Genomic DNA, 12,461 nt, shown 5'->3' on the forward strand with positions numbered 1-12,461 from the left:
TAAAAAGAGAATCGGACATTCAAAGAAGAAAACGCTCTTACCAAAAATGCATTAAATCATAAAAAATAAGATAAAATGTAAAGAGAAGCAGATTAAGCAACAAAAAAGTGAATACAGTATGGATACTGAAAAAAGAATTGGAAGGCACATGAAAAGAAAAATTCACGAAAACAACAACAGCGATGACAGAGAGTCAACTTTTAAAAAAGCATAGAACTTTTTCAGCCAAAAAGACCAATGAGTTAACAATAAAATTTACAAAAAATAAATATGTCTAAACATAAACACATTTAAATATTTAAACATTTAATAAAAATAAAAAAAAAAGTTTAACATTTTTGAAAAATCATGTAAATTTCGCGCTTCGAATGTCTATAGGGTCTAAAGGGGATTTGCAATTTTATTTCCTAATGTTTATTATGCTTTTTAATTATAATTTCCTATTTGCTTAGCTTTTAATATCTATTCCCACAGAAAAAGTGAAGGACGAATTGTAAGAAGGCAAATCTGAATTATTTTACCTGAAAAAAAATTAAAAAATAATAGAATAAATAACAAAGAAATGACTACTCTGTATCGAGAAAGACTTCTGAGCAATAAGGGCAAAAAAGCGAATCGTGGCGTGATACTGAAATGGAGAGGACGAACAGAACCGCACAACTAATATAATAAATTATTCTTTACGAAGTTTCTGTCGTCGATTGCAAAACCATACGCGAACTACCTAGAATAAATGAGCTACTTCAAGTGAAAACAGAAGCTTTATGGAGCATTCACGCAAAAACAGCAGAAGGCTATATGTACAAAATCATCATGATAATCGTGATATAGCTGAAATGGAGAATGTGGAAATCAATATGAGAAGACTCAGTCTAACAACCACAACCACTCTAAAGGTTGCTATCCTCAACATGATAATATAAACTTATGAAATGAACCTGAGTTAATCCAACAGGAACAGCTTTGTAATTAAATATAACTGGTCTTGTGCACAATTAACAATAATAACTTACATCTCGATCTAGCCCTACTAATTCGGCAATTTCCGCCATTCTATTGTGGTCCGGACGTGGGTTCATATCAAAGTAAGCATCCAGTGCTGAACGTTGTGCTAAATCCAAGTTGGTTCGTTTGCGACGTTTTTTCAGCGGAACACCACCAGCAGTGCCTGAACTGCACACAGTAGATCCATTTGGTGATGGTGACTCGTCGCTTAGCATTTTATTACCACTGCTTGCATTAATGCTCATTAAAGAGCTCGGTTTGTTATTATTCAACGGTAAATGTATTACCGATGTGTGATACTGAAAAAAAAAATTTATCAACTTTACAACTACAAAACATCTCTTCAAAGTTTTGGTTCTTCATTTATCGAGCCTAGCTTTCAAATAAAGATTTTCCCTAAGAATATAATTCTATCTAAATCATTGCTATTTTATTCATGTCCTCATAGCAAATATAAATTTAAAAAAAGACCAGATTTTATCTTGAAAAGCTATGCTTATGCCGCTTTAATGGAATGTCCTACATGAGACATAATTACTTTTCGAGACTTTCACTAACGCAAGCACATCAAATATAATAGCATTTATTTAGGAATTAAATTGGAAAAAAGGAAAAGTATGAGTTGAAAGTCTGAGTGAATGTTTTAATATACCTGAAAATCTGAATGAATATCCTTAATATATATGCTCAAAAAAAAAAAAATAATTCTAAGACAAATTTCACAGCAAAAAAAAAAAAAAAAAACTAGAATGAGGATGACAGTGTGAGGATGATTTTTTTACAAAACGCTATATTTTAGATCAATAATCAAATTTCTTTGAAAATGAGAAACAATACAAACAAACGATCTACATTCATCTATAGTAAACACAGGAACTCAAATCTCCAACTCATTCCTCATGCAGAAAAGAATTTTGTGGAAAAACAAATGGGCGCTTACACTTTTGCTATAAATACTAATTACTAACTTCGACACTAACTCAATTATTTATTTAAATCACTATTATGTACCTATTATATGTCACAGTGTCAAATAAAATAGCATCTACTAACAGTTAAAATATCGCCAATTATTACTTAATCAGCTCATTAAGTTTTAAAAGTTTCTCACCATTCTACACTATTACCATTGTAATAGACTGACACTGTCAAAGCTTACCGTTACCGCAGCATCAGATTTCCTCTATAAAAAATTCCCCACCAAATCCCTTGCGTATAAAAAAAAGAGCAAACATACGAAATATCATTAGTATGTCAAATGTCATAAAGTGTGCAAAGATATAAAATAGGATAATGGATAAAGGATTTTGAAAGGTCAAAAATGTATATTTACAAATTTTAATAAATTTTTTCTGCATATGTCTTTTAATACACATGGGACGTTATAAAAGAAAAAACTGGAAAGACAGGAAGAAAGCTTTTTGTTTTTTTTTTTAATGACATAAACTTAAAGTTTTATCCCAAATTCAGTGCAAAAAAAATAAGGGATTTTCGAAACTGCTAAAAGACGCAACATTGCTGGAAAGAAATCAGAACATTCATGAATAAAAGATAAATTTATTCAAATATAAATTCCAAAATTTCTCGACTGATAGTACTTAAATCGTTATATATGACCTTGAAGAGCTAAACCAACGTGCATCTCAAAAATTATCCTCTAGCAACTATGAAACACACACAAAATCCATGTAGCGCTTTTAAGGTGAATTAGGCGACAGAACGACAGCATTCATTACCTATTTTATGGTACTATATTTATTCTTACCTGCACTTTTGCTACCATCTTAACATACATATCTATGTTTTGCTTCACTGTAATTATAGTTACACCAACTAAGCTTAAAAAAATTATCTCCATTGTGTTTTGTATCAAATTTCATAGTCTAATTCACTGCATGAGTTATAAAGCTTGCAACATTTCCCTGAGTTTTTTTAAATTTTTTTCTACTTTTCTGTTATAATTTGTCATTAAACAATTACAACTCAAAATAACTGCTCCTTGAGCCCACAACAAATTTGTTTTGTAAATCATCCCTGAAATGGCATTCCTGAAAAGGTAATGGGATTGTTTCCGAAGATTTTCAATTGAAATTATCAGTTTGATGCCAAATTTTCGAAAATAACGATATTGACAATATATGTATCTGTGATTCAAATTAAAGAAACAAAATGAAAATTGAAAGCAAATTAAGGAAACAAGCCTTTTTCCATTTAAAAGCAGTTCTCTAAATATAAAAGTCTAGCTATTCATATGTGTAACTGAATACCGCTTTTTGAAGCCTTTCTGGAATTTAGGCTAAGCAGTTCTCAGAATCATGCATATAATAGCAAAATAAAAGCAATAAAAATTATAGTAAAATATAGGATAAGTCGGAACTACGCACCCTAAAAAAAATCTTCCGGACCAGCTACTGATTACGATGAATATTACAAGCAAGAATTCCCGAGAATAAGACAATGAAATTTTAACACAAGTCTTAAAATATTTATATTATCAACCTTTTTGAATGACAGTTCTTTGTTCACCTCATCAGATATTGTTCTACATCAAGCGATGTATGAAAAAGCTGCTGAAGCATAGCTAACATTCGAAAACAAAAGAAATTCTGAGGTACCATCATTATATGTAGTTGGAATATTTTGCAAATAATGTAAAAAATATGATCGCTGAAAGAATTCCATTAGTAAGGATATGTTGCGATAAAAAGAAATAAATCCAACAAACAAACTTGTAGAGTTGGCTCTCTAGACGGTGCATCCAAGAGATCACTGATAGTAGCGCCGTTGGCCAATGCCGCTTCTGCATCCTCCAACCATTCTTTGAGCAATGGACGTAATTTGCACATATTTTTAAAGGATAAATTTAGTGCTTCGAAACGTGATATAGTTGTTTGCGAAAAATCAGTCCCATAACGGCGCCCAAGAGCAAGACCAACATCACCTTGCGTGAAACCTACAACTACCAAATTCAATGAATTTTAATTTCATGTAAAGTTCAATTTGAAAAAATGCAGCTACAATTACTGAAGCAATCAAAAATTTTTGTATCCTGAACTTCAGATCATTTAAATTCGCAAAAAAAATTACTTGTTGCAATTTATCAGACTGATATCATAAATCTTACCAAATTTGATGCGTTGCTTTTTGAATGTTTGAGCAAAATTTTCCAGCTCATCCAAATCAATCTTTTCCTCCTTAGTAATTGCACGTGCTGCACTGCTCAGAATCTGGAATTAGTGCATTGATATATATTAAAAGTTACAAAAAGAGATCAGAGAATTTATCTATCTAAATTTTTTTTTACCTATCTTAAATTTATCTATCTTAAAAATTTAAAAATTTAATTTTCCTGACAATATTGGAATACTGGAAAAAATCTGAATACTAAAACACGAAACAAAACAAAAAAAAACTACGTCATCAATTTGGAATAATATGGAAAGAACCTCTTCGTTTGCTCGCTTTTTAATGCTCAATTTTATATCACTAATTTTGCACTTATTCGATTGACGTTTTGTATCACCCAACTGCAATGAATGTAAACAGCTGATATTACATCTCAGAAATCTCCTGGATTCGTTTAGAAACATTATGGTAAAAAGTTGACAAGCAGAGAACGATAGCGAATAAAAGAAACATCTTATATAGAGATTTTTTCATTACTTTAAGAACATTACTAATTGGAGAATAACAACATATCGATAAATTTATCGTGAATTCTGGAAAATGACCAACTTTTACCACATTAACATTTTTGCCAGCAGACGCTGCTCTACCATTGTGTGAAAAATGATCCCCTAAACGCTGATCGTGTTTTTTGCTCATTCCATCATGATCATCATTAAAAAAGATATTTGGAGCACTGGTAGGAACAATTTCCGCTGTAGCAGACATTGATGAAACTGCAGATAATTTCGATTTATGGCCACTCATAACATCAATCGCTGCCGCGTCATTTGTTGATGTAATCCCTGCAATTTGATTCTATTTCTTGGAATTTAAATGCTCGTTTCACCAAGAAATGTATTTCTTAACCTATTCGCATAATGAATATATTTCTTGCCCTTTGTATATTTTTATACGCTCCCTTATATACTTGTAAGCCTCATAGTCTCTTAAGAATTTTGGAAGTGCGAAAAAAAAAAAAAAACTATGCAGGTTTTTAAAAGAGAAATGAACCTAGTAAATCTCGCATCGTTCCTGCACCTCTAGCAGCAGCAACTGCTTCTAAGAGCAACATATTTGCGCTTTGCTGCTGATCAACACTTATCAGACCTATAAACATTGGCAAAACTTGACAATAGAATGAGTTCAAAAGTAAGATTCTAAATTAATAGGTATGACTGGGATTTAAATTTTCAAGAGGAGTTAAAATGGATAAATCTAAAGGGGGAAATTAAAGTTATATTAAAAAGCAGACATGCAGAAAAATAACGAACTAATGAATTATGGAAAAATGCAAAACAGTCAAACACATAAGTATCTATTTTAAATAGAAATGAGATGGAGTTCTTGGTTTTGAATAACACTGCACATAATTATAGCTGTGGCGTCCAAGAATTGTATTTCATAACAAAATATTCTTTAAAAAGAGATGAAAAAAAGAAATCAAGTGTGGGTAAATGTTGAAAAGACAAGATGAGATAAAAAAACTTGGCTGTGACATTAGTCTTAAACTCATGAGTACATCTATTTAAATATTTGCACGATGCTCGAAATGGAAATGAGTCCTCCACTCTTTACAACTTCCTCTTCTATGAACACAAGACCTTTTGAATAATAAGTGCTCTTTTTGATATTTTTAATGAGCATATCAGAAAAGATAAGAATTTGAGAGACAGGAAAACTGGCAATACTACATAAGCAAAACATGCTCATCAATAGAATGCAATTCGTAAAAATATTAAATTAAACATACTGTCGGTAAGGTTGGAAGCACATGGAACGGCTAAAGAGGATGATAAATCAGCAGCTGAGAGTGACGCAAGCATTTCCGGAGTAATGAAAGGATTTGCTCCATCCGTCCCGGTAGCTATAAATATTTTTTAATAAGGATAATTTCTAAACCTTTTATCAACCGGCTAACATCGGAAAAATGTTTTACTTGAGTATTTAAAACTTCAAAAAATATGTAAAAATAGGAATTCCTATAACTATAAAGCTGTCTCTTTTAAAAAACTTCAACTGATCAATCTGTAAATTTCAGATTCCGAAATCCTAATGAGTCTGTTATATCTCATATTTCAGACGCTACATCTCAATTTAATCAAAACATAGCAAAACGGAAAAATAAGCGAAGAACCAATATATTGATCCACAAAGACATAACTTCAGAGATATATTATCGAATTCTAATATTAATTTGAAACAAAATAAAACATGAAAAGATATAGGCTTCGAGAATGTATTATCAAATTTTAACAATAACTCGAAACAAAACAAAACCCCAATTTTGAAAACTTTACCTGCATTGGCCCAAAGAAAACTGTTTATTGCAGCATTCAAAATCAAGACATCATTCAAATTTGATATAATCGAACCATTCCGTTGACCCACAAATTGTTCAGAGAAGTTGCAAATTTTCGTATCGGTCGCTTCTTGATATTTATTTGTTCTAAAATAGAGTAGGAAAAAATTCGAAACACTAGCAGAGCAATAGAACCTCAAGTCCTTATAAATATATGAGGTCGTTAACAAATCGACTTTCTCTTTTCTAGCATTGCTTTGTTCTTTCTAGCATAGAGATTATCTTTTACGTTTTTATCATATCTTGGCAATGAGTTATTACCAAATTGAAGCCAAATAAATCTTTGCAGAAATAAGATAACTAAGCAGTGAGATGTTAGTTGATAGTGCAGTCAAGAAAAATACAATGAAAGAGTACTCAGACTGTTTATAAATATTCAAGAAATGTGCAACGGAAAAGACAAATCTGTCGCAGTAAATAGCTTATTTAACCTGAGCACATATCCTGAATGTAACTTTTATATGACCACGCTATGTATACTTCCTTCGCAATTGTCTCACTATTAAATATAAGCAAATTAACGAAACAAAGCACCTGTCTACTGAACTATCGGTTTGTGAAGGTGAATTTTCGGTAATTTGTATATCCACAGGTTCATGAAAAGCCTTTGATGAATCCGTATTATATTCAGTAGAATCCACATAGTCAATTATATCTGTGATAATAGACGATTCCACACATTCCATAGTTTGTTGTTTTCCATCAACATCTTCTAACAACGATAAGCTGTTTGATCGTGTATCTATCATCAGTATATCGGAAGAAGAGATCGATGAAGTTTCCCAATGTTCCGATTTAATTTCACCATTCAGGAATTCGTTATCACAATACAAACTAAAAGATGTTAGTAGACGTACTATATTGTGCAAAAATGTTACCTCTTCGTTATAGTACTCTTGAAAGTCAATGCAGTACATAGTAACAAACAATAATGTACTATTACCACGATAGGATTATGAAACAATTACTTCTCCATAAAAGATTTGTAAAAATTACTTTAACTACTTCATTATTCTGCTCCACTGCCTCATACAGATTCTCTACTCAAAAATTTCCATTCTTTAATTAACCTTTTCTCTCTGTACTACAAACGCATTTGTATGCTTAAACAATTAATTAACCGGTTACTTTGTACTATGAATCCCTCACTGATTCTTGAATCAAAAATTTATATAAAAGCAAAATAAACTTTTTTTTCGAGTAAAAAATAATTAGGCGTTACTAAAATACATGTATCATAAACCTACAGACAGTTACAAAAAGCAAATTTTAAATCAGAAGAATTAAAAGAGGAGAAATGGAAACAGATGTCTCCATTTCATCAAACCTATACATACATATTCCTTGCATTCGTTGCACCACACAAGTTTGGAAGTACGCATTTCTCTGTCACTGACAATAATCGTTGTAAATCAGTGCCACCTTAACAGAAGTCAGTTGATCCTGCAGCTTTTTCTCTCATGTTGTTATAATAATATTATCACAAAAAATTATCGTCATTTAATTACTATAAAGCATCCAATTTATTAATTTCAAACCAAGTTTCTAAATTATGCAGAATCATCAAACCTATACCAAATCTGCAATCCTTGCCGACGATATCATTTCCTGATGAACAAACCGAATCTTCCGTAAGAGCGGCATCATCATCGACAGCTTCACCCGTTTCAGCACTTATGATCATAGGCTGAAATTCAAAAAGAAAAAACAATTTAAACTGTACAAAAAAACAGTGAAAATAAATGTTTCACCTCCTGTATAGTGCTGGGTCGTTTTTTTGGCAAGGCTGATTTGCGTTTGCACGATGATCTGGAAACGCTGTTATCCGCTAAAATAAAATGAACATTTACAGAATTCTTAAATTTTAGTAAATTTGCAAAATATGCAAAGTGGAGATTTCATAGATCTCAGTATTTGCCTTTATAAAATAATGCAAACTATCACAAAAATCATATCGAGTAAAAGTCAAAATCGCACTGCATAAACAGTAAACCAGAAATGGGAATATGTCACATCTACAGTCCAATGATTTTCCCCGGAAGCACAATTATTATGAAAAAGAAACAGTTTTGTACAAATCAGATTATAAAAGCAGCTCAGAGTGATGGCAGAAACGATGTGGGATTCGAACCCTTACTAACTAGTGGTTGCCGCCGATCGAGGAGACTATTTGATGATATATTCCTGCAGCTTAAAGCCGTACTCGTGCTTGCTTCAACATCAGATGTATCAGTCACCAAAGTTTCCTCACTTGCTCTTTTATAAGCTGTAACCTGAAAATTTCAAACACTAAATTAGATGTAAATACTAAATTAGATGAAGTGGAGTTCCTTAAAAGCGCAAAGAGATGTTACAACATTAACCAAAGTTCCTTTCTAAAAATGTAGTTTGAAAATAGACACCAACAAGCAGAAGAGACCACAAACAACACACAACATCGTGTCATTTTGCAACTAAACTGGAGCTAATTTAAATATTAGAAACAACAATATGACTCAAAGTATGTAATAATAGATGTCGGTAAGGAATCAGTCCTGAACAGGTTTCACATAACTATTGGGAACAGAACGTCATTCGCTCTTGCAGTTTCTAACGTTTTGAAAAACCTTGACACGGTGACGACAATTTCATGCTGTCACGAAATTTGTGAAACACCGCACTACTTGAAGGAAATTCATGCAAATTAGATAAGAAAAGACAGTGACGAGAAGCAAGGGGTTGAGGATTACAGCTTTCCAGCCCAGGTATTGCCCAGAAGTTGGTTGGAGGTTTTGAATATAAATACTTCCTGTTGATTTTTTCCAGAAATGAAATCTTACTCCTATCAAATTAGCCTATTTAAATACACTTCACTTCTGATCCCTTTCGAACAAGTTTGCTCTCTTTACGAAGTGAGTTACATCGTCTGACTGAAAACTGGAAATTATATAAGGAAAATGATAAGAGATAACAGGCAAACCTGAAATGAGACTGTTCCACCAACTGGCACATTACTTAACACGTTTGCAAAATTCTTCGATATGCCTGAAAGAAACTGATGATAGTAAAGATAAGACGAGAAGTGGTAAATTAAAAATGTAAAATAGGATCAGATTTCAAATCCTGCTTCTGTTGCGAAAGCTTCTCAAGTAATTAAGCCATTATAGTGTGAAGTTCAACAAATGTGTGAAGTAGTAAATTGGGTGAATGACAAGAAAAAGCTGGGAGAAGAAACGTTTCTACCAAATCCCGTCTCAGTATCCTTTTACTAAGTTACAACTTTAATATCTTTGAGACTGGATGAAATCATTATTCGCGACAGGTCGCTTCATAACTACTTGCGAATCAAGCTTCAATCTTAAATTGCTCATTGCATCTTACTGCACATTAAAGGGATGTTTAGAATCTGCAGAAATTTTATCATCTTTCGTAACATCGTTGAAGGTAAGGTAGTGTTGAGCAGAAGACATCTTTCCGTTTCCTTTCTTCTACCTTCATCATAAATCCATCCATCTCTTTATAAATTGCCTCTGACAAGACAAAATGACATTAAACACTAATCTTTGTAAAGCGTCAGATAAGGCTGTGTTACAATCATATCATCCCCACAGCACATTAGTATTCGAATTTGAAGTACTATTCGATAAATACAGTAACAGTGAGATTATCTAAAAGCATACCTTCCATAGGTCTTCCCGCATTTGTATTAGCAGGTTCATTTCTAGGTTTGTTGTCTCGTGAAGTACACTTAATAAACATACTTGACATTTTTGGCCAAAAATCGATGAATTTCACGGCTTCCCGTATGTGTTTATATCCAATTTTGTTCCTGAATCAAAGATATACAAGCAAATTACTTTTTCTACAAGATCTCTACTGTAATTGAATACATATCATATCATCAATTATTTTAAGTAGATCGAAGATATGCGCACATTAACACACATAACTTTAATTTCAACACTAGTTTTTTTAATCGTCAAAATTCTTAGTTCCTTTCTCCTACTTCCTTTATTTAGTTTCTTCCTACTAACTCAATTTCCCTTTTTCATCAGCAGCCATTAAAAAATTTCCTTAGTGAATTAACTGGATTAAATTTTTTCTTAAAGGCGAAATTTCATACTGCTCACAGTTAAAGCTAATAATTTACATTCAAATTATTAGACAAATCACATTCTCTACTTAAATAATTTGGGCTACACATAGGTCAATTCCAGGTCACTGCAATAGTGAACAACTACAGAGAGCATTGTACAGCTTGCAGTGGGATGGAAATAAAACAGCTGTTATTGTACGTATGCAAATGCATATATATAATATCGATGATGATGAAGACGATATTAAATTGTGTACGATAGATGTGTCTATATATAATACATTTATAAATGAATAAATAAATAAAATAAAATAAAATAGATAAATATATATAAGTGGAGTGTATGGGATAAGTGTATGTGCGAGTTTATTTCTCGCAGAGGGAACAAAATATGCATAAAATTGATTCTGTCCTGTTCCATTCCAAAAAAAAACATTATTACGTATATCTATGGAAAGGGAAATTCATCACTGTTGTCGTTGTCGCTGTCTTTTGTTGGTGTGTTGGACGAAGCTTGAAGAGAAAGCAGTGGAAAGGAGAAACGAAGTGGGCAACAGGAAGAGATGTCCACTTGGCTTGGGTATTGCTTGTAATACTGTCCTTTAGTGCTAGAGAGTAAGTGATTCTACAACAAATTCGTCGCTGCCATGTCACGCATACGTATACCGTAGTGCAGTACTGATAAACACTGCAGCAATCCGGACGTGGAACCAGCGTTGCAGTTATCAAGTCAATCGAATAGAGTCCGTACAAAGTGGCTTACTTGTTCTGGTAAATGAACGAACCGGGAAGTATGCACATTGCTCCGAAACTGAAAGCCATCTGGTATTTGATATTTAAGCATTGCGTATCAATCGATGGTCGCATGAAGTCCTGCCACTGTTTTCTCTCTTGACAGCATGATGACTAATTTCAATAAATTTGCTGATGGGACATAACTGAAAGAATGACATCAAAATGCCTATACCTCAAGAATATTCTGTCGCGTCGTATGATCAACTATTAAGGGATGGTTGTCTTGTGAATAAATATAATACTGCAAATAGAAAAATCTAAACGATATCAGAGAATGAGCTAAAGGATGACGAGCAGCGTCACGTAAGCTTAGGTACTTAATTGTTCTAACAAGTAAGTAGCTATATGCACTTTCCACAAACAAATATTTAAGAATTAAAATAACTGAGGAGGTGATTGTTGAAAAAAACAAAGCGATGAGCATAGTTGTTGAGAGTCGATGAAATAATCACTTTCACTATTATCATCATTATTTTTTTAACTTCTCTAACCGATAAACGATCGCACTATATATAAATATATACATAACATATGTAGTAAAAGTGTAACTTTTTTCTTAGCTGTAATTTATGTGGCACATGTATATTCTCTGCTTAATGCCTCACAACTCTTAGTACTTGCATTAATTTCGAGATCCCTAGTTCTAGAAAGAAGTTTGAAGTGCAAATAATACAAACTGTATTTATAACTTTTTTTGAAACAGCAACGGCGTAATGGGGGGTGATAAGTACTGTCCTAGTGATATAAAAATAGTGATGATAATTTCTCCTGCCTTATTCTGATAATTATTTTTAATCGCGCTTGTTGTAATCTATATGAATAAGGTTGACAACCATTACTGCGACGATGACGCTTGCAAGAATTCAATTCTTTTTTGCAGAGTATATGCAGTTACCCTTAACACAGCATAGCAGTCAATGTATGTGTGTGTATGTTGTATATATATGCATATATTATGATGTATTGTATTGGCTGATGTGTACACAAATTCATATTCTCGAGCTACTTCTAAAATTACATATGGGCACAGATGAAAGCATTCTTCTTTGCATGCAATTG

At 32.5% G+C, this 12,461-nt stretch overlaps 1 protein-coding gene across 4 annotated transcripts; it reads right to left on the reverse strand.

Annotated features, from left to right (window-relative positions):
- Positions 1-673: 673 nt before the first annotated feature.
- On the reverse strand, positions 674-11,474 carry Bma-ceh-18.2 (Pou domain - N-terminal to homeobox domain containing protein; the record flags this gene model as incomplete). Of its 4 annotated transcripts, none has more annotated exons than XM_043082797.1 (17): positions 674-724; positions 1,014-1,304; positions 3,735-3,958; positions 4,130-4,232; positions 4,452-4,532; positions 4,741-4,976; positions 5,185-5,280; positions 5,924-6,037; positions 6,471-6,619; positions 7,067-7,366; positions 7,870-7,954; positions 8,108-8,219; positions 8,284-8,360; positions 8,670-8,805; positions 9,492-9,556; positions 10,192-10,340; positions 11,371-11,474. In XM_043082797.1, 17 exons carry the CDS (start codon positions 11,472-11,474, stop codon positions 674-676), a joined length of 2,373 nt encoding a protein of 790 aa, XP_042938731.1. The 4 variants fall into 4 exon arrangements, with proteins under 4 accessions (XP_042938731.1, XP_042938733.1, XP_042938732.1 ...); XM_043082799.1 differs by having other exon boundaries at positions 4,747-4,976; positions 8,664-8,805; XM_043082798.1 differs by having other exon boundaries at positions 8,664-8,805.
- Positions 11,475-12,461: the final 987 nt, after the last annotated feature.

Source organism: Brugia malayi (assembly GCF_000002995.4).
Source record: "Brugia malayi strain FR3 genome assembly, contig: Bm_010, whole genome shotgun sequence".
Classification (NCBI taxonomy): Eukaryota; Metazoa; Nematoda; class Chromadorea; order Rhabditida; family Onchocercidae; genus Brugia; species Brugia malayi.